This window comes from Trachypithecus francoisi, unplaced genomic scaffold, assembly GCF_009764315.1.
Source record: "Trachypithecus francoisi isolate TF-2019V2 unplaced genomic scaffold, Tfra_2.0 Lachesis_group8, whole genome shotgun sequence".
Lineage (NCBI taxonomy): Eukaryota > Metazoa > Chordata > Mammalia > Primates > Cercopithecidae > Trachypithecus > Trachypithecus francoisi.
The window spans coordinates 119,256,159-119,276,070 of record NW_022681473.1 but is presented as its reverse complement, the minus strand read 5'-3'; the positions used below and the strand labels follow the sequence as shown (position 1 = coordinate 119,276,070).

Below are 19,912 nucleotides of genomic sequence, written 5' to 3'. Positions count from 1 at the left end.
TTGAATTTCTGGGTTCAAGGCAATCTTCTCACTTCAGCTTCCTGAGTGGATGGGACTACAGGTGTGCACCTCTGCGCCTGGATAATTTAAAACAAATTTTTTTTGTAGAGATGGGGTTTTTCTATATTGCCCAGGCTGGTCATGAACTCTTGGGCTTGAGCAATCCTCCAGCTTCAGCCTCCCAAAGTGCTAAGACTATAGGCATGAACCACTGAGCCCAGCCTGTTTAGCTTTTTGAGAACCCCCCAAACTCTTTCCACTGTGGCTGCATCACTTTACATTCCCACCAGCAATGCACAAGGGTTTCAATTTCTCCACATCCTCACCAATATTTATTTTCCTTTTCTATTTCATCAGCGATATCCTAACGGGTGTGAAGTTGTACCTCACTGTGGTTTTCATCTGTGGTTCCCTAATGACTGGTGATATTGAAACATCACGTTTTCATGGTGGTAATGCCTTAGCCATATGTGCACCCTATGGACTTGAGGGCCTCTTCCATCCTTATCAAGGGAATACTAATTTTTCCTCCTTTCATATGACACACTAATAGTTTCTTAATGTCCATCCCTCTTTCCATGGTGATAGGCCCCTGACTTTGTCTGGGCATACTATCATCCACAGGGGATTGTGAGTTTCCCACATGCTCTTGTACTTAGGTGTGGCAATGTGGCTGAGTCCTGGCCAAGAGGAGGTGAGCAAGGATGCCATGTGATGGCCTCCAGGAGCATCTGCAGGGGGCAATGCCCAGGTACCTCCTGCCTCTTCTTCATCTCTCCCTCATTCCACTCTGGCACACAGATGCTGCCGCCTCAGACCATGGAGGCAAGGCCGTGTGCAACAGGTCCAGATGGCAGAAAGGTCTGGGTGCCTGAGTTTAGGGAACAACTCACTAGCCATGAACAGACGAAGTAGAGTATTTCTGTAACCAGAGGGATACAGATTACATTACTTAAGCCACCCAAAGTGCATCATTTTTGTCATTTGCAGCTGAATCTAATCATAATGCATATTCTCGAACACTTCTATCCTTCCTCACTTTAAAGAGTAACGGAAGCAGTCTTTTTCAAGACTCCTTTCTCTACCCATGCTCAGGATTCATCACTCCTCCCACCTGTTTGTATTCCCTGAGGGCCTCACCTGGCCAGCCATCCCCATATCCTCCTTCTTGCCTCTCCTTCCCTGGCCCCTGCCTCTCTCTCTCTCTCTCTCTCTCTCAATACAGAACCTTTTGAAATAATGACACTCATTTTCTGACTCCACTTCTTCTTCCCATTTGTATCCCCACCCCATTGCTCTGCCCCACAAAACTGTTATCCCCAAGGACATGGGAGAGATTATTGCAACTAAATATAATCTCCCTTGATTCTTTAGAAGCATGTGACACTGCTGACATTCCTGCCTTCCTCAAATTTGCATCATTTGGCCTTGATGGCCTCATGCTTTCAGATTTTTCTCCTATGTATTTGTCCACTTTTTGTCAATCTGCTTTCTCAGATCCCTTCTCCTCCCAGCCTTTAAGGACTAGTGCTTGCCCTCAATTGTTTTTTATGTATTCCTTACTCTCTCCCTGGATAATTAATTGTATCTGTGTTGAAGACTATCTTGTTCATGCCCAGCTATCTCTGCGGAGTTTCAGATCCATCTAGCTAACCTCATATTGGAAAGCTACTGTTAAACCCATCATGACCCAAATTGCATTCATTGCTATCTCTCTAAAACCCACCTCCAAGCCATTCACTTAGAAAACAGAAGTCCTCTTACACTTTCTTTATTACTTATCCTCTTCTTCCCTGTCTATCTCCAAGTCTTAACCCTTCTACCTCCACAACTTTTGAATACCCCCATGTCTCTCCTTCTCTGCAACTGTCACTCTGGTGACCTCGTGCCTAACTGGTTGCAATGTCCCTTAGAAGGCTTCCTTTCCTCTAGTCTTGCCCAACTTCAATTCATTTCCCATATTGTAACTATTTTCAACTAACCCAAATCATGTTTGATCACTACAACTGCAAGTGTGATCATGTTACTCCCAGGCATACAACCCTTCAATGCACCCTTTTCCCTCAGTATAAAATCTTCAATAAAAACAGTTCCAGCCCTGACCTCTACCTACGTCTCTACATATACCTCTTGTCTTTCCACCTACATTCCTCCTCCCATCACCCCATACAAACACACTCAATCTAGCCAAATTTGATATCACAATCCTGAGACGTTAGCATATACAGTTTCTTCCACTTATAAAACTCATCTCTCCTCTCACCTGGTTAAATCTATTCACCTTTATCTCTCAGCTTTAACATATCTTCCTTCCAGAGGACTTTCCTGTCCTGAAAATTCTCCCAAATGCTGCCATAGCAAACTGACCTGCTTTTATCCCAGCTCTTACCACGGGATAGTCACTTGTCTATTTAACTGAGTGCAGGAACTATGCCTGCCTTGTTGTTGTGTATGCCTAATACCTAGTAGGGTCTGAACAAATACTTCTGAAATGGATGAAATATAAATGTAAGTAAACACTCGGCCATGCTTTCGGATCGATTATATTGCTCTTTTATCATTAAATTCAATGATGTGGATATGCCATGTCTGTATCATTTGGAGATAACACAAAGCTGATGAAGACATCTCATCGGGATCCAAAAATAATTTCAATGGATTTAAACAATGGACACGGGGCAATAAAGCTTTAAGCATTTAAAAAGATCATTTAGAGAAGATCAACTGTGAGCAAGGATAGGCAGGGTCTTGTGGAATCAGATTTTGTGTGAAAGGAACAAATACAGCCTCAAAATGAGCCAATGATGTGGCATGTCTGAAAAAAAGAATGAAACTAACACAATAATTAAATGAACCTATGTAACTATAAAGTCCAAAATCTGCTAAGTAACAGTTCACTTTCTACTTTGCCAATCAGATTACAGCTGGCAGAGTCTGCTCTGGCAACACCTTTTCAGTTGATCATTATCAAACTGGTCATGTTTCAAAGATAATGATCAGGATGATTAGTGCTCCAGAAACTGTGCCATGCAATGATCACAAGAAAGAACTAAGAATGCCACGATAAGATAAGTAGGGCCTGTGATAGTCATCTCTTAGAAAGTGGATCATACACTATTGCTTCTATCCTGATAGCTCTAAAGGCAAAACTTAGGGAGAGGCAAATTTTTGCTCCACATAGATTCATTAGAATTGTATTCAGCTGCAAGGAAAAGAAAACTAATTAAATGGAGATTTCCTTTCACAATTGATAACTTTAGAGCTACGCATTCTAGAGCTGGTACAGCTGCTAGGTCATCTTGAACCTGAGTTCCCCCTATGAAATTACCCATACTCAATTATTTTTTTATTTACCCAAACAGCAAGTCCATATGGTTTGACCTACAAGCGTCCTTCTCTGTCACTCTTGATATGTGTCCTTTCTCCTCCTGTTTGTAAATGGGACCCTGCACCTCCAAGAAGGATCCCAGTCTCCAAGTCAAGAAGGGAAAATAATAAAGTCCAAAAAGCACAGGCCATCCACGTACAACCCTCCACACTGTACCCAGTCATGTTATGCTTGTATTCCATTGGCCGGAACCGCAGTATATGACCATACCCTGTTGTAACAGAATCTGGAAGTTGAGTATTTTAAATGGGCATGTTCCTACTATGAAAAAGTTTAGAGTATTATTTCAAAAGAGAAAGGATAGAATTGATATTGAGGAGGCATCAAAAATGCCTGCCAGAATTGCAAAGTGCTTTCTCACATAGTTTATCAGCTATGAAAAAGAGTGTTAACATCAGTTATGCTTAGCTATACCTCCCAATAGAATCATCTGTTGTTCTTTTGAAATAGAGATGGACTTGCCCTGTTCCAACCTGTGCCAGGAGAATTTTTGAGAGTCAGACCTGGGCATCTGCTTTATAACAATCTCCATAGGTGATTCTGATAGGCAACCAGAACTGAGAGCCACAACCCAGGTAGTGAGTGTCTGGTCACTAGAAAGCTCTGGAATTCTTGAGCAGGAATTAATCAACACAGTTCAGACAGTATTGTTGCCTTGGGGAGGAGACAGGGCAAGTGAAATGCCATGGTATCTGACAACTGTAGGAGTCCATGAAAAAGCTTCTGGATTTAATTATTAAATTATTTGACCTTGGACAAGGAGTTAGCAGTATGAGAAAATAATGGAAAAGATGACAATATGGCATTTAGATCCTTTTATTGGGAAGTTTTCATGGAAAAGGAAGAGGAAACGTAGAATGATTACTTAATTCTTATTTGTCCTCAGAATTAGCAAAATGGTTTATCCAACTATAAATGTTCATATATCACCAATTGCATTGAGAAAAAAAGCTGTTGATTAATCTATTCCATATCTGGGCTGAGTTCCCTCTTGACTGTTCAGGAAGAGAGTCAAGTACCCTAGTGGACAGCTTTGTGGAAGAAAGAGAGACTAGATTTGGAGAAACAGCTAAAAAACATTGGACCACTTCACCTTCTCCAACTGGATAAATTCATCCGGTCATTTTCCTCTTTTCTTAGGTTCAATCTTCCCTATCCCCATTCTTCCCTCTGATGCCAGCACCTCACCTAGATGTAGAGCGTAGGTTCTTCCCCCTTCCCCTACTGATCTGAGCAGTTCACCATTAGAATGACTTTTCCACTCGGGTCAGTTGAGCCTGAAAGACTGAGCTCCACAAGTACTACTACATAGGTACCCATGACATCCGGTTTATTACTGATTACAGCCAGGAGGGATTACTAATATATGGGGAAAATGATTTAGGATCTAAAAAAAGGAACTGTCAGACAGAAGAGATGAGTTGAATCTAAGAAAATGGCTTTATAATAGAAAGGGTAAGTTCTGAGGTCAGGCTCTTGCATACCTAGTGAAACAACTCAGGCAAACGATAAGGAAGAGTTGAATGAACAATAGCTCACCTTAAGTCGGCAGAGTTATAGGGCAGCTGAAATACCTAGTGACATCTCAGGTCTTCCTCCCTTCCTTTCATCCATAAACACTGAGTGTCACATTTGTCCAAGGGGCTGTGCTACGTGTACTAGGTATATAAAGGTAAATAAGACAGTCCTGGCCCTTCAGGAGCCCACAGCCTGGTAAGGGGAGATAGACGTATAAATAGGTCACCTACACTAACATGTTGTGGATATGAACAGAAAAGGTAAGAAAAAGAGCAAGGCAAGCTTAAGAGAAGGAATAAGAAGACTCGGCTGGGCGCAGTGACTCATGCCTGTAATCCCAGCACTTTGAGAGGCTGAGGCAGGTGGATCACCTGAGGTCAGGAGTTCAAGACCAGCCTGACCAACATGGAGAAAACCCATCTCTACTAAAAATAGAAAACAATTAGCTGGGCATGGTGGCACATGCCTGTAATCCCAGCTACTCTGGAGGCTGAGGCAGGAGAATCGCTTGAACCCGGGAGGCTGAGGTTGTGGTAAGATGAGATGGCACCATTGCATCTGAAGCCTGGGCACAAGACTCCATCTCAAAAAAAAAAAAAAAAAAAAGACTCAAAGGAAAGGGTTCCAATTTTGAATTTAGTCTGAAATTATCAAAAGCACTTTCTAGGTAGAGAGGGGCAGGGTGGGGCCTGAGCATAAGCCGAAGGAACAGCATGCATGTGTGCTATACAGAGGGAGCAACAGGAAACCCCAAAGAGGCCATGGAGCAGGGAGTGCCTCGGTTTAGGGAAGAGGCAAACTGAGGACAGACCCTTAGGATTTACACACCTGGCCAGAGAGCTGAGACTTCACTCTACTTGGATTTGGAATTGGGAGAAGCTATAATATGCTGGGCTCTTATATGCTCAGTTACCAGGACACACTGGGAGAAGACTGGAAGAAGGATGCAGAGGAAGCGGAACAACTCTAGAGAGAACCACCAGCACTCTGTTAATGGATGATTTTATAGAAAATAGGAGGCAAACCTTGGAATATTTAACCTCGTAAAGAGAAGATACAGGGGAGAAGGGGAGGAAATCACAGTTTCAAATATTTGAAAACGTCATGTTGTAGAAAAATTAGACCAGTCCTGTGGGTAGTAGAATTAAGTAATATTTATTGAGAGCTTACTATGTACAAGGCAGTATTCAAACACTTTATTTGCATTAACTTATTTAATCTGTATAATAACCTTACAAGGTAAGTCCTATAATTATCTCTATCTTATTGAAGAGGAGCTGAGTTGCACAGAGATCGATTCAATTGCCACAGATCTCAAACCAGAAAGAGGCAGAGCCAGGTTTGGCTCAAGGCAATCTGGCCCTGGGGCTGCTATGTTATAATCACTCTCCAGATACAGGATCTTTGGCTGGATTCTATAAGAAGGCAGAATCTCCTTCTCCTACCTCTTCCCCTGCCTCTTCTTCCCATCCTCCTATCTCCCTGAAATCTGACAGTCAGATGCAATGGACTTCCGTAGAGATGCAAGTTCCTATCGTTGGAGATAGAGGCTGGAGGACTACTGCAGCTGCATTATTGAGGGGTCAGAGCCCAAAGAGAGGAACTGAAATGAAGTATCTTGAAAGTCCCTCTGAGCCTGAGCTGGTTGTGATTCAAGGGTTGTCTGGCAAAGCAGTATGAACACTCTGGGGAGCCAGGTGGGTGTGTGGGTTGTCCAGAGACTAAACTTGGCACAAATCTGCCAGTAACCCTGTTCTAATGTGCCTCTTAGATCTGCCGACTCCATCAGAAAACAAACAAGTTTTCACTCCTGCACACACCACAGGAGCTGACCCGGCCATAGGAGTGGAGCCAGCATCACTTCTACCTAACACATGAAGCTGCAAAATTGTCATTGAGGTTTTGAGCATGAGTCTTTATTGACCATGAGAAGGAGGGAGCAGTGGAAGCAATGCAGCTGGATAACTGATTCCTGGGGAGGGGCAGGGAGGCTAGGTGGAAGAGAAATATGTAATTCTCACACCTAAGGATGGAGCTTCTTCTAAGGCTACTCATTGCTTAGCACTCCAATCCAGCTCAAACACATTCCTTTTTGACCCTCAATCAAATGCCTCCTGAATTTCTCTTGAAGGAAGGCTTAGGAATTGATCAATTGAGAGTCATTATCAGTTCTATTCCCCCTACCCATGACAAGTGAATCCTTTCCTTCCCTTCTAAGGATACTTTATAGGTAAATAAATGCATCCATATATGAACACACAGCATCATATACATGAGACAGCATGCAGAGTTTGCATGCACACACACTGCTGACATGTTCTGACTCTGTTCATTTGTCTGTGATGCTGTTTATATTCTTAGCTTCCTGCAGGCAGAGGCTGGTGCTGAGTATTTTCTTTTAGCACCACTACCTATCAATAACTATACTCAAAAAGACTATTTGCAGTATTGCCAAATGTTGAACTTGGAATGAGACTTGAAAATCTTTCAGTCCAAGTGTTTTATTTTAAAGTGAGAAAACTGAAGCCCATATAGGGGATGCGTCTTACCCAAGGTCTTCGAACACGTTCAGATGGCTTGAGAGGCACAGTTTTCAACTGACTGCAAATGAGGCCTTCTTGGAGAGCTCTAAAAAATGTCAGTGTAGGGTCCCATCCAAAGGGATTCTGATTTAATTGGTCTGCAACAGGGTCCAGACACTGGTATTTTTATGAAGTTCCCCAGGTGATTCTATGGTATGGCAAGTTTGCAAACCACGGGCTTGGACAGAGTATTGCAAATAAATGCAGATTGCATCTACCCGCGGAGGGTTCTGAGATCAAGCTGGGAGATGTATAATTGCTCTAGACCACTGGACTCGGAAGAATCATGGGTTTATGAGAAAGGTAATCACCTGTTCTTGTTTATAAGAAAATCTAGGAATGACCACTGCCACCACGATGGAAATGCAGATAGCAGCAGACCCCTTAAAACATTCAGGGTGCAGCTATAGTACACGGCCTGAGCCCCAGAGCACCTTTGCTACTTCTGTACACATAGTTCTGCAAACACGATCCATGGATTAAAAGAAGACGGGTGTGTCGGAGAACAACTATACAAGGTGACGTCCAAAACATGGTATCCCACCAGAAGAAAACAAAGAAATTCCTTTTGTTAATGATGCATTTGTATTATGCCAGGAACTCTAAATTAAGATATGATGAGTGGGTAGCAAATTAAAGGGGTTCTCATAGAGCAGGTTATCTTAGTTCTACCCTGAATTCTGAATCCCTCCCAGAGGTCAGATGAACAGTATTTGCCTCATCCAGAAAAGCTGTCTGAGGTAAATTCTTCCCTGGCCTTGTCTGGTGTTCTCCCTTTATCTTCTTGGCCCTCCAGTTCTGTGCAGAAGTCAGGGCATAAAGGAGGTGGAGAGGCCAGAGAGGTGACAGTGATGTTCAGCATCAATCAGTAACTCAAACACACAAGACAATGACCACAAAGGCAGTGAACTCACAGCAGCCTTCCCCATCCTATATATACCAAAGACATCCATGAGCTCCTTTTCTACAAGAGGTTGTGTGGAGTAGCAAAAGAAGCATCTCTGTGTTATGAGAACCCAGAGTCAGGGTGTGCACCTCCTCTCCCCAAACCTGTCTCAAAACAAGGATTGAGGGCTAGTTACTTTCCTGCCATCTGTCATCATCTGCACAGGAGGCCAGAAGCTGTGTCATGGAGTCTCCACCATTGCTTCTGGTACTGCTGTTGTTGCTTTCCATTTGCGACAAAGGATGCCAAGCCAAACCAAATCTGAGAGATGCAACTAGGTCTTTGGTCTTATCCATTAGTCGCTTTTTCATCACTGTTGTATCTCTGGCACCTAAAACAATGCACCGAACATAGTAGGCACTCAATAAGCACTTGGATGTGATTGAACCAGTGGACAAATAAACAACCATATGGATTTTGTGTTAGGGTGAGAGTTTGGTCACACTTCCAAGATGAGCAAAGGAAGCACCACTAGAGAGTGAATTTGAATGAGTAAGTAAAGCCAAAACCAGCAGTCTTTTGATCAGTCTTTTATTATCGCAAAGGGCAATACTCTCACAGAAGCTAAAAAAAAAAGGAATCAAATTTAGTAAGCTAAGATGTCCTTAGTAACAGAGCTGAAGAATGTGTTTTCCAATATTTGATTTCTTAGCTTGACAGTCTCTCTTGAAATACTCTCCTCTCCGCAATGAAAATGTGAATCTTTGTTGGTTTGTTTTGCAGTTTGCAAATGACTTACAGAGCTCTTCTGGCAGGGTTTCTGTTTCTCCACTTGCAAATACACAAAAGGCCATTTCTCTAATATGACTTAAGTAGGGGAGATTCTGTGATCTCCTGTCATGATTTTAGAAGCAGTAGAAAAGGGGAAGAGAAAGGAGGGGCAAGTAGAAAGAAGAAAAAGAAAAACCGAAACAGGCAGCTTATAGAAGCTGAGAAAAAAAACCAGGAAATAGGCAAAGATAAATTTGATATGGAAAATTAGAGTGTGAGAGATACCAAATAATGGAAGACTCTGTAATTAATAGGATCCCAGAGAACCTTTTGATGGGGGCTGAACTCGCCCATGGTCCATTGGCCTCCCTCCCCGCTTCCATCACATCAGCTGGGCTCCTTGTGAACTGTGAAGACAGGCTCTCCCCTCCTTCTCCTAGGCAAGCCTGCATGAAGCAGAGCAACCCCTGCCAGCTTGACCTAGATCTGTCAACTGATCAATTACTTTTCCCATAGAGGAGAAGGAAAAACGAAAGGGAGAAAGAAAAAGGGAAAGAGAAAAAGAAAAGGTGGAGAACAGAGAAGTAGGGGGAGTGGGCAGAAGGAGAGAAGGAGGGAAGGAGGGAGGGAGAGAGAATGGGAAGGAACACGGATGCACTCTTATATCTTTTCAGTTTTAAGCAGTGGTAGCAAGAGCAGGCTTAATCCATAAGGTTGCACAAATAAAGACATACATACGTACATACATACACACATACATACATGAAAGAAAAAAATAAAGCCTCAGAGGTTACTGACCAAAATCAGAGTCAAAGCAGAGGATAGAGCTCTTTTTTTCCCACCCTTTGCCAATCCAGATTAGAGCTATTTTTTCTGAAACTCCTACCTGTAGCTCCATCCTCCCTAGTGCTCCCCCTCTCCACCATTCACACTGCAGTCCCACACTGAAGCCTCCTTTTGCAAAGGGATGGGATGCATGCTCCCTGCAAGTGCCTTCCAAAGCCCCTCTGCCCTTCCCCACTGCACTCTCTGAGAAGATGAGGCTACCTCCCACAGAGGGGAGGAGATGCTTCCAGGAACACTAGGATGGTACCCTTCGACCCTTCCAACCTGTATGCCATCGACTCCTTTATTCCTGCATGCTTTCTTTTTTATGTTTAATTGGTTTTATTGAATTCCAAATGACTACAGACATAAAGTAAACATGTAACAAGACAATAGAGCAGAAAGGAAGTAAACTGCATAAATATAATCTCAGCATGGAGTTCCACTTAGCACCACATGTTTGGAGTGTTACAAGCATTAATGAGTCCTTACAACACCCAAGGGAGTCGCTCCCCGGCCTGGTGGGCAGGTGGGGAGATGGGCCCGCAGAAGGAAAGCTTTTCCCCTACTGAAAACCGAGCAGTTTGAGCCTAGAAGTACATGTCCCCCATGGAGCTATGTTCAGACCACTAGAAGTGGCTAGAGACCTGGAGACCATACATATTGGGGGTTTGAAGCATTTGTAGGATCTCTGCTACAGCAGGATAGAGAGCAATGTGGGTGTTTGTTTGTTTGTTTGTTTGTTTTTTAATCTTTAGCATTCTAGTTTGTGGGCAGAAGCAGACCATGAGCTTGAATTCAAAATACTTGGAAAAAAGCCAAATCACAGACCTGTTCATCTTACCCAAAGTGTGCATCTACCATGATTGAATGGCAAGAGCATTGCAAATCTCTCCAGCATGTGTCTCTTGCACACGCCAGAATCACATGCCCCACACTGATTCAGAAATTCTGCCATTTCTTGGGATATTGAGAGAGCTCACTTCATCCCAACGGACAAGTTTTGGCTAAAATCAACACCAGGTTGTTTGTCCCATCAAGAAAAGGAGCCAGTACCAGCATGGCAGACAGCACGCAGGCAGAGAGCAGAACCCAGGAAACTGCCAGGAGGCAGGCTAGACCCTATCACCTCAGGCAGGGAACCAAGAAAGATACCTGAAAACACCATTCAGGACCCCTGAATTAAAACCAGCGCTAGAGAAGGGGGTTACTGAGAAAGAACAGAAGTCAGGGACTGTACATTGCAGCTGATAAGACGGGTTTTCGGGGCTTATATTAGGCTTTAAGGGAACCAAAAACGGGTAGAATCACGACCAGGACCAGGCTCTGTGCCTGGTAACTAAAGCTGCAGTTTCAAGAATGGTCTTCATGCAGTGAGACCTGCTGGCCACGGCAGACACTCTCCAGGCACGTTAGAGCGAATGCTCAGAGGGCCGTCCCCGTTGGTGGGGTGGCCTCCTAATACAAAGGGTGGAGGTGAGCTACCTTTGTGCCACTGTGCACGCCTTGCCAGGAACTTGCCCCAAGTTGGCAGCCCCAAGCCTGGCAGGCAGGTTCCACTCAATGAGGCTCCCTGAACCCTCCCCTTGCTGCCAGTGCTTCCAAGAGCCTACAATGCCTATATCAGGCCCGGGGTCCCAACATCCCAGGCTAATGTTTCCACTTTGCCAGTAAATATTGTCATGGTCTCGTCTGCCACCCATGAATCTCAGAAGCATTGCCCAGTTCAAGCTGCTGCTGGCACCACATGTGTACTGTGCATGGCAGGAACCTGGCTGGCCTGCCTAGCTGAACGGTGCCCACTGCCCACCTCCTGGGTGCTGTGCGAAGGGGAGTGTGAACTTTGCCAAGGCACCTTTTCCTTCTCCTCTGCCCTGTCTGTGTCTCAAGCTAGCTGCTAAGTGGATGCCGGATGTGAGGAGAGGTGAGGAAATGAGAAAGGTAAGAGAGGAACCTACCCAAGCAAATGGGAAGGTGTTACAAGAAACAATAATCCTTCGAAGGAGAAATGGTCGGTTTTCTAGAAAGAGGAAGCTGCAGCACAACCAGCCATTCCTTTCAGAGGCTCTCAGTGGCAGAAGGTGGGCGGTGGGTGTGCTGCAAAGGACAGCGTCTGATCCAGCTCCGTAGCGTCTGCGCCCAGGAAAGAGATGCCTCTACTTAATCAACCCTGGTGTATCTTAGGGCCAGAGCGCCAGGGAGCTAATCGCCCCCTCCTGTCAGCGTCACTAATCAGTGCTGATTCCCTCAGAAACCCCCCTGCCTACCTAAGCTGGATCATGGTTGCTGGTTGGGTTGGGGGGAGGAGCAGGTCAGGAAGGTGTTCCTAACCTGCCACTAGCACCAGGCACCTTTTCAAGAGGCAGGAGGCACAGGAAGTAGCAGCTCTAGGAAGAACCAGCTTAAAACAAAAACAGAGGAGAAGAAAAAATCGCCTTGGAATGTGTACTGCATTCTAACTAGTCCCACTGGGTCAATGCAATAGGGGTGGATTATTGCAGGCAAGACCTGGGCTGCCTCAGTAATTCTGCAAGTTTGATAAGAGATAGCTGGCAGACTTCAGCGTCCTTCCCCTGAAAGAGAGAACAGACATCACCTTTGCCACATCTGACGGGCAGGCAATATGGGGGCTTTGGGGGTTGTTCTGTCTTAAAATTGGGCAGCCTTGTTCTGTTACAACACACTGAACCCTATTCAGGGCTGACTGGGTGAGGGCAGTACAAATAAGGCCATCATTCTTTTTGAGACATTCAGGATTTGGTAGAATGTGATAAGGTCTAAGATAGTCCTGTCGCCACCACCCCTACCCCAAGGTAGGAACAAGACCACAAAATCAGATGGCACCTTAGATAAATTTGCACCACCACTTTGCTACTCATCTATTCAGAGACGATTCAAAGTATGAGCAAATATTATGCTTCCCTGCATTTATTCTGATGAAAAAAAAAATCACGTATGCTAATTTATATGTAAATTCAGTATGGCCCTGGGGCTCCTGGCATGCAGCCAGCAGGGCTGTTGATGGTGGAAGTTTGGTCATTGTCTCCAGTTCGATGTTACAGACAGAAGAGACATGGATCTCAGGATGGAGAGAAATTACTGAGGGCTTGGGACCTTCCCTCTCCCTGCCTCTGACCCCTCACCCTGCCCCTTCCTGCTTAGTTTTCATTTTTGCTGTCAGCCCTCATAGAAACCGCTTTCCCGAAAGTGCCCGATCCTGAACTCAGCCTCCCCACTTCATTCTTGTGCACCCAGAACAAGCAGGGGCGCACTCACATGCACGCACACACACGCTGATGCTGCTCCATATTATATAAGAGGAGTCAATCAAGGATGCCTCCAAGTTGACTCCCTTCACTCACACACCCACCAGAGCCCCTAGGGGAGACAAGGGAGATCCTGAGGCCCATGCCTCCTGGCGTTGGGTGCAGCAGGTGACATCATAGACATCCCTGCAAGATTCACCACCTTAGACTTCCTTATCATGCGACACAGATCCCTTCTGTCCCCCTCCTTGCCTTCTTCGTCGAGCCCCACTCAAGGGTGTACACATTTGATCTTTCCAGCCTGGTCTTTCTGCCCACCTTACGTGGATCCACACTGCAGCCACTGCACCCTACGTAAAGAGAACAGCAGCAATCCCTAGATCCTAACCTCGGAGAAGAGTCAGCAGGACTACAGCTCGGGACTCAGTCCAGATCAGGAGAACTCCATATTGCAGGGGGAGAAGAGGGCGAGGGGGTGGGACTCCCCATCGTTTTTCACTGGGTCAGAGGGAACTTTCCTCTGGGAATACAACTGCATAGGGCTGAGCCTCACCTCCCAAGAGAGGGCTCCTCCTCCCAGAGCCCTGCTGGGTCACCCTGGGAAAGTTTCTCAGCTTGTCTCGATCCTTACGAGTTTAGCCATGTTTAATACGAAAGAGGCAAACTAGTCATCCCGAAGGACAGGGCAGGTGGGAGCAAGCTGATCAGTGGATAATTCTGTTGCTGGAACGAACGGACGTGAGAGCCGGGATGGGGTGTGGGGGGGTGGGGGCATGGTGCAGCAAATGGACTCAAGGTGGAGTCCGATTCCACATGCACAGAACACAGCACTGGGAACATCAAAGCATGCACCAACTGCAGCCCCCAGGGCTCTGGGCTCAGCCGATAAATAAACAGAAAATTAGCATTCGACTCTTATTGCCTCTCTCCCTTTAACTTCGAAAAGCTTTTTAGAATTTCAGAGCCCCGGCTCCCCTTCCTTTTATCTGATTGTTATCCACACCCCCCACCCCAGCCACAAACACACCCCTGAACACATTCAAAACTAAGACAGTTGTCCCCCACTGCTGCAAATTGACTCATCCCTTGAAGCTGGATCGCTGACCAGAACCTCACAAGAAGCACCTGAACCTGATTCTTTCTAGCCTGCCTTTTCCGCTTTGCTCCTTTTAAAAGCTTTGCAAGTTCGCTGGCGGATATTTAAAGTTTCCTCTTGTAATTTCTTCCCAGTCGTATAAGCAACACATTGGCAACCCTGTTGCCCTCCGAATCTGTCATTTCCCCCTGCTTATGTGTGTGCTCCGTTCATATGTGTGCAAGAATGTGCATGAAGCCAGGGAGCCTAGCACACGACCACAGACCTAACAGGAGCACTAAACACGTTTTACTTATGCACATACATTCCCCCATTCCGGTAGCAGCCAGAATCAAATCAATATTCTCACAGCCTAGTCGGGAGAATGAAGTCCCAGCCATGCTGTCTAAACGCTCTCTCCTCCACCTGCAAACAGCGCAGCGCAGCCGACTCGGGGAGTCTGCGAATCTTATAAAGCACGCTGTACAATTCCTGGGTCTACCATAGGCAAATCAATAGCAAGCTCTTACCTTGGAAGAGACACAGAGCGGCCAGCCCCGTGAAGACTGCCCAAGAGATAGAATTGTGCATTTTTGACTGGATGGTTTTCATGATTTTTTTTCTTCTTCTTTTTCTTCTTTTTTGTCAGGTTCGGTTTTTTTCTTTCTTTCCTGATAGATTGTGTTGCTCTCAAGCTTGTGCAAGGAGATTTAAATCCACTGTTTTGCTGAAGGACACAACAAGAAAGCCGAGGGTGTGAGAGAGTATGACTTCCCCGTAATTATCTCCACTCATACTCTGGCACTGAGACACATTGTACAATCTGGCCCTGGACAGCCCTCCTACAAGCTGCAATCATTGGTTCTAATCCAAGGATTGACAGAGCTACAACACACGCGCGCGGGCACACACACACACACACAGACTCTCTCTCTCAGGAATCATTTACTGGGCAAATCAGGCTAGCTGATTAAAGAGACAGGAGCCTGGAGAGATAGAATGATAAATGCCACTTTGCCCCTTCTATATTACTTTCATTTTTTAAACTGACAGTCTCTGAGTCTTCTGAATATCAGAAAATCCCTTTCCCCCTGGCATTCCCTGGCCTCCTGAACTCAGATTCCCTTTGCACTGGAAAAATCCCATAGCCAGCCATGGCTTATGGGAAATTTTAAAGGGACATTTTCATGCTCAGTGAAACTTGTAAAGATGAGTCAGATTTCATTTGTTGGTACCTATTTTCCCCTCCGATGGAAATATCATTCAGTGACAGCATTTTTTTTTTCTCTTTCATCAACATTTCTACTTAGTTGCTTTGAAAATAGTAAATAACTTTCTATTTTCTCCTCCTGTCACTCCTGTTTCAGAACATCTATGTTACTCCTCTTTTTCATTCACTTTTTAAAAACCAATTTCCTAAAGTCATCCATGTGTATATGATACCATGAAAAGGTACGAAGTACCTAGTGTTTGAGAAGAAGTTCTGCAGTCTGAAGATGGAGAACATTCTTCAAAAGAAAACAAAGTAGGAGTTTATTGACTTAGTCAATCCACATCCACTAGAGCAATAATATAAGCATCTGTGATTTAAACTGCAGCAAGAAAGATTCAGGTCAGACATGCAGAGGGGCTTTCTGAGTGTACACTTTGTGAAGGTCCTCAGAGAGTTGAAGACATTAATCTCCTTGGTGATAGGAAAGAATAAAAACCAAACAGAAATAACCTAATGGATATACATAATTTCTTAAGACATCCAATTCTAGGGCCTGGAAGTTTATTCTAATTTTTGGTTTCCTCTTATGAGAGGCAATTTAGAGGATGTGAACAAAATATCTGGAAAATATAGCTCCTGGCTGGGCACAGAGGCTCACGCCTGTGTATCCAGAACTTCGGAAGGCCAAGGAAGGCCTGTAGCCTGAGCTCAGGAATTCGAGAGCAGCCTGGACAACATGGTGAAACCCTGTCTCTACTAAAAACATCCCAAAATATCTGGATATGGTGGTGCGTACCTGTGGTTCCAGCCACTTAGGTGGCTGAGGCAGGGGACTCGCTTGAGCCTAGGAGGCGGAGCTTGCTGTGGGTAGAGATTGCACCACTACAATCCAGCCTGGGCGACAGAGCCAGACCCTGTCTCAAGAAAAAAAAAAAGAAAACGTAGCTTCTCACAGAATGTTCCTTAGCCAGTTCTGACACATTCATACCCCCACTATGCCCTGACACACATTTAAAAAATATTCTTCTAGAACTCCACTGCTAATTATTATACTTCCTTGTAACCCCCATAAAAATGTTCATGTATTTTCAAACTGCATAGAAGAAAAGTACTCATTGTCTGTTTGTATTTTAGCATACAGAGGTGAAATGAAAACATCACTGCCATTTTGCACATGTCTAAGACACACAATTTACCTTGTTTTATTTTTTTTTTTTCTTTTTCTTTCTTTTTTTGTTTTTACAGATTTTTGCTCTGTCACCAAGGCTGGAGTGCGGTGGTGCAATCACAGCTCACGGCAACTTTGAACACCTGGGCTCAGGTAACCCTCCTGCCTTGGGCACCAGCTAATTTTTTGGTTTGTTTGTTTGTTTACTTTTCTGTGGAGATGAAGTCTCACTATGTTGCTTAGGCTTGTTTCCAACTCCTTGCCTCAAGCAGTCCTTCCAGCCTCGGCCTCCCAGAAGTTGACCCTGTGCTGAGTATGAACAGGAACATTCCCTGGAATGTGGGATCTTGTGACCATGAGAGGAAGGGGCCCTGGGACCTCAAGATCTGGGGACCTCAAGATCCTCCTCACAGCTCCGCATAACCAAGGGGCCTCAGGCAGATCATTTCACCTCTGTGAACCTTGGCTTCTTGTCTGTAAAATTATAGAACTGGAATAATTTCTTATCCTCCTTCCCATTTTAAAGACTTTTTATGTTAACTGGTATTTTTTTTTCTTCTTGCCATTAAATTCTAATTCACATGTCTATCAAAATGTCCTTGATACCGTCAGCTCCCAATGGACAAGAATTTTATCTGTAGATGAGACGTTTTGTGCGGTGCTCAGCATAGTGACATGTGTAATTAAATGCTTTGGAACAACTGTGACGGAAGGTGATAACAGTGCTGTGCAAAAGGAAGATGGCTTCCTTTCACCACCGTTTCATTTCTCTCTAGAATGATGACAAAGATCATGGGCCACTGGTAAGTCTTTAGTCCCAATCTGGAGAGGTAGACACTAACATTTGTAAATGTCCTCACTCTGAACTATAATAAATCTATACAGTTACCAATGTTTATTAAGCTCCCATGTGTGTACAAATAATAAGAAATTAATCATCAGAGTTGATATTTATTGATATTTGTTTGCAATGTGCTAGGCATGATACTCAGTGTTCTATATGCATTTTTTCTCATTAAATCCTCATAACCTGTGAAGTGGTGATATTACCCTCCCCATTTTATACATGAGGGCATTGAGGCTCAGAAAAAGCTTGTCCACAGCCACACAACAGTTAAGGAATGGAATCAGGATTTAAACCTAAGCATTTTCATCTTAGATCAACTTCAAAAATAATATCCTGTGCTAAATACTGCGAGGGACTCAAATAGATATCAAGCATCCTAGTGTATAATCTTTTTGCTGTTTTCAATAGCATATGAGATTATCAATAAACATTACAAAACAATACATATGTTGATACAAAACTACAGGAAGACTCATATACTGCTTTCAATCTTAACTGAGTTTCAAATGGTTGGCACATAGAATTAATTTCATCAGATCGCACATGATAGCTGGTTGTTTTCTATGACAGTTTTGTAAAGTTCTTTGGAGATGGTGGGAGTCATGAATACCTTGAGAGTGACTCTGATCCTAGATCTGAGGCAGAGGGAAGGATATTGCTGGACGAGGATACCATGAATTAAAAACTAGAGTTAGAAATATACCAAGTAGATTTGAGGTTCTAGTGACTTGTCTGAGATTCCCCATCCTACCCTTCTGTATAGCAATAAAAGCTTGAAAATATTTTCTTACATAAATCTTAGCACAATATGATTCTTGGCAGTTACTTTCTGCACACAGGTAAGGTGACCATGTCTGGTACCCGGCAGGCACAGACACTGGGCATCATTGACATGACTTGTTGATTGAGAGCACAGACTTAGGGCTGCTTTGCTTGGGGTCCAAATCCCAGTTCTGTCCCGTAGGGGCTGTGGGATTAGGTTGAGTCATTTCAACTCCACATCTGAAACAGGATAGCAATTACCCCCCCATCCCAACCATAGCCAGACATCCTAACCATCAACTAATTTTCATTAATTTTACTGTTTTAACAAATTGGGATGGATGTGGTCTACCATGTGGCATTGGTGGAAGCTATCTGTGCTTGGGAACTGAGACTCCTGGACAGAGCAGTCTCAGCATTATGCTTTGTGCATTCATTGAGGCAAAATATATCCTCAGGGATTGCCGAACCAGAAGTCTAATTTGGGCTCTGAACACTGCTAAATGCTAAACTATCTTGAGAGCTATAGCTCTTTCAATGCTTGAATTTGCCACATGAAGTAAAATTTCCCAGTGGCCTTCAGGTTTCACAAAAGCACACCCTTAACCTCCTTCTAGAGAAGGCATCTTTTTTCCCTCCTTTGTTATTGGGTTTAACACAGCATCACCAATACAGGCCTGTTGGATCAGTCAGCTCCTCATTGCTATAATTACAAATCGAAAAGCTGATCCTAGGCTACACACAGAAGGGTTTCATTCAACCAAGTACATCTCTTGCCTAATGGAACAGGTCTCATCAATGCAGTCAGCAAACTTCCTTTCCATTTTCCATTCTAGTCTCAGGATCTATCAGGCTTAGGACTGAGAATCTCCATTGTTGCAACTATCCCAAAGAACGCATAGCTTGGTCCTTCTGCTTTGGGGTGGCTTGTGACTATGGTTAGAGATTTCTGCCAGTAGAAGTGAGGCAATAACTAAAGAACCTCTGACTGGGGGAAGCTCTGATTGGGGGGAGCTATGATTGGATGGGGGACACTTTGAAATCGCAGTTCCCTCCTCAGCAATCACAGCTCCTTCCTCTGAGTTAGAAGGCTCAAGTACTTCTCATCAGGTGTCTGGAGGACTCACTTTGCCTTTTGCATTAGCCAGATTTATGTTATGCACCATTTGCTTCCCAGTTCATGGGTCCACTTTTTTTGCAGAGGAGGATGAATGTCTTAAGACAAAATTAACGTCCAGAAAGGGACCTTAAATTCTAGACAGAATGGTAATCTTTCACCACCCACACTCCCTGAAGTTAGAAGAACTTTACTACAGACATGATTTTTCTGTTTGCAGATAAGAAACAAGGAAGGGGCATAAATTTTTTTTAAAAAATAAGGAAGGGGAAACAGATGAGGTCTTTAACTCCTTTGGAGAGGGCAGCTAGGATTGCATTTCATAAACCTTTTATCATCGGGCAGCTTAGGAATCTGCACTGTGTGCAATGAGCTAGTACAAATAGGGATTGATTCTCTGTAAACTACCCCCATGCACACCTGTCACCTCACCCAACAATAGACAATAAGTCCAGTAAGCTCGCTGTGGGACCTGGCTGCCCTGCTGTCCAAAT

At 44.2% G+C, this 19,912-nt stretch overlaps 1 protein-coding gene and 1 non-coding gene across 4 annotated transcripts in view; both read right to left on the bottom strand.

The window, feature by feature from the left end:
- The window catches only part of NTM (neurotrimin), a 963,524-nt gene extending 948,290 nt beyond the window's left edge, over positions 1-15,234 (bottom strand). For all 3 annotated transcript variants that reach the window (XM_033204656.1, XM_033204657.1, XM_033204658.1), the window contains exon 1: positions 14,842-15,234. In XM_033204656.1, coding sequence (XP_033060547.1) covers positions 14,842-14,923 — 82 coding nt within the window. In that variant the 5' untranslated portion in view covers positions 14,924-15,234. The remainder of the gene's footprint in view (positions 1-14,841) is intronic.
- LOC117081885 lies at positions 415-545 on the bottom strand. Its single transcript, XR_004436358.1, has one exon. It is a non-coding gene; the product is annotated as a U6atac minor spliceosomal RNA (small nuclear RNA).
- Positions 15,235-19,912: the final 4,678 nt, after the last annotated feature.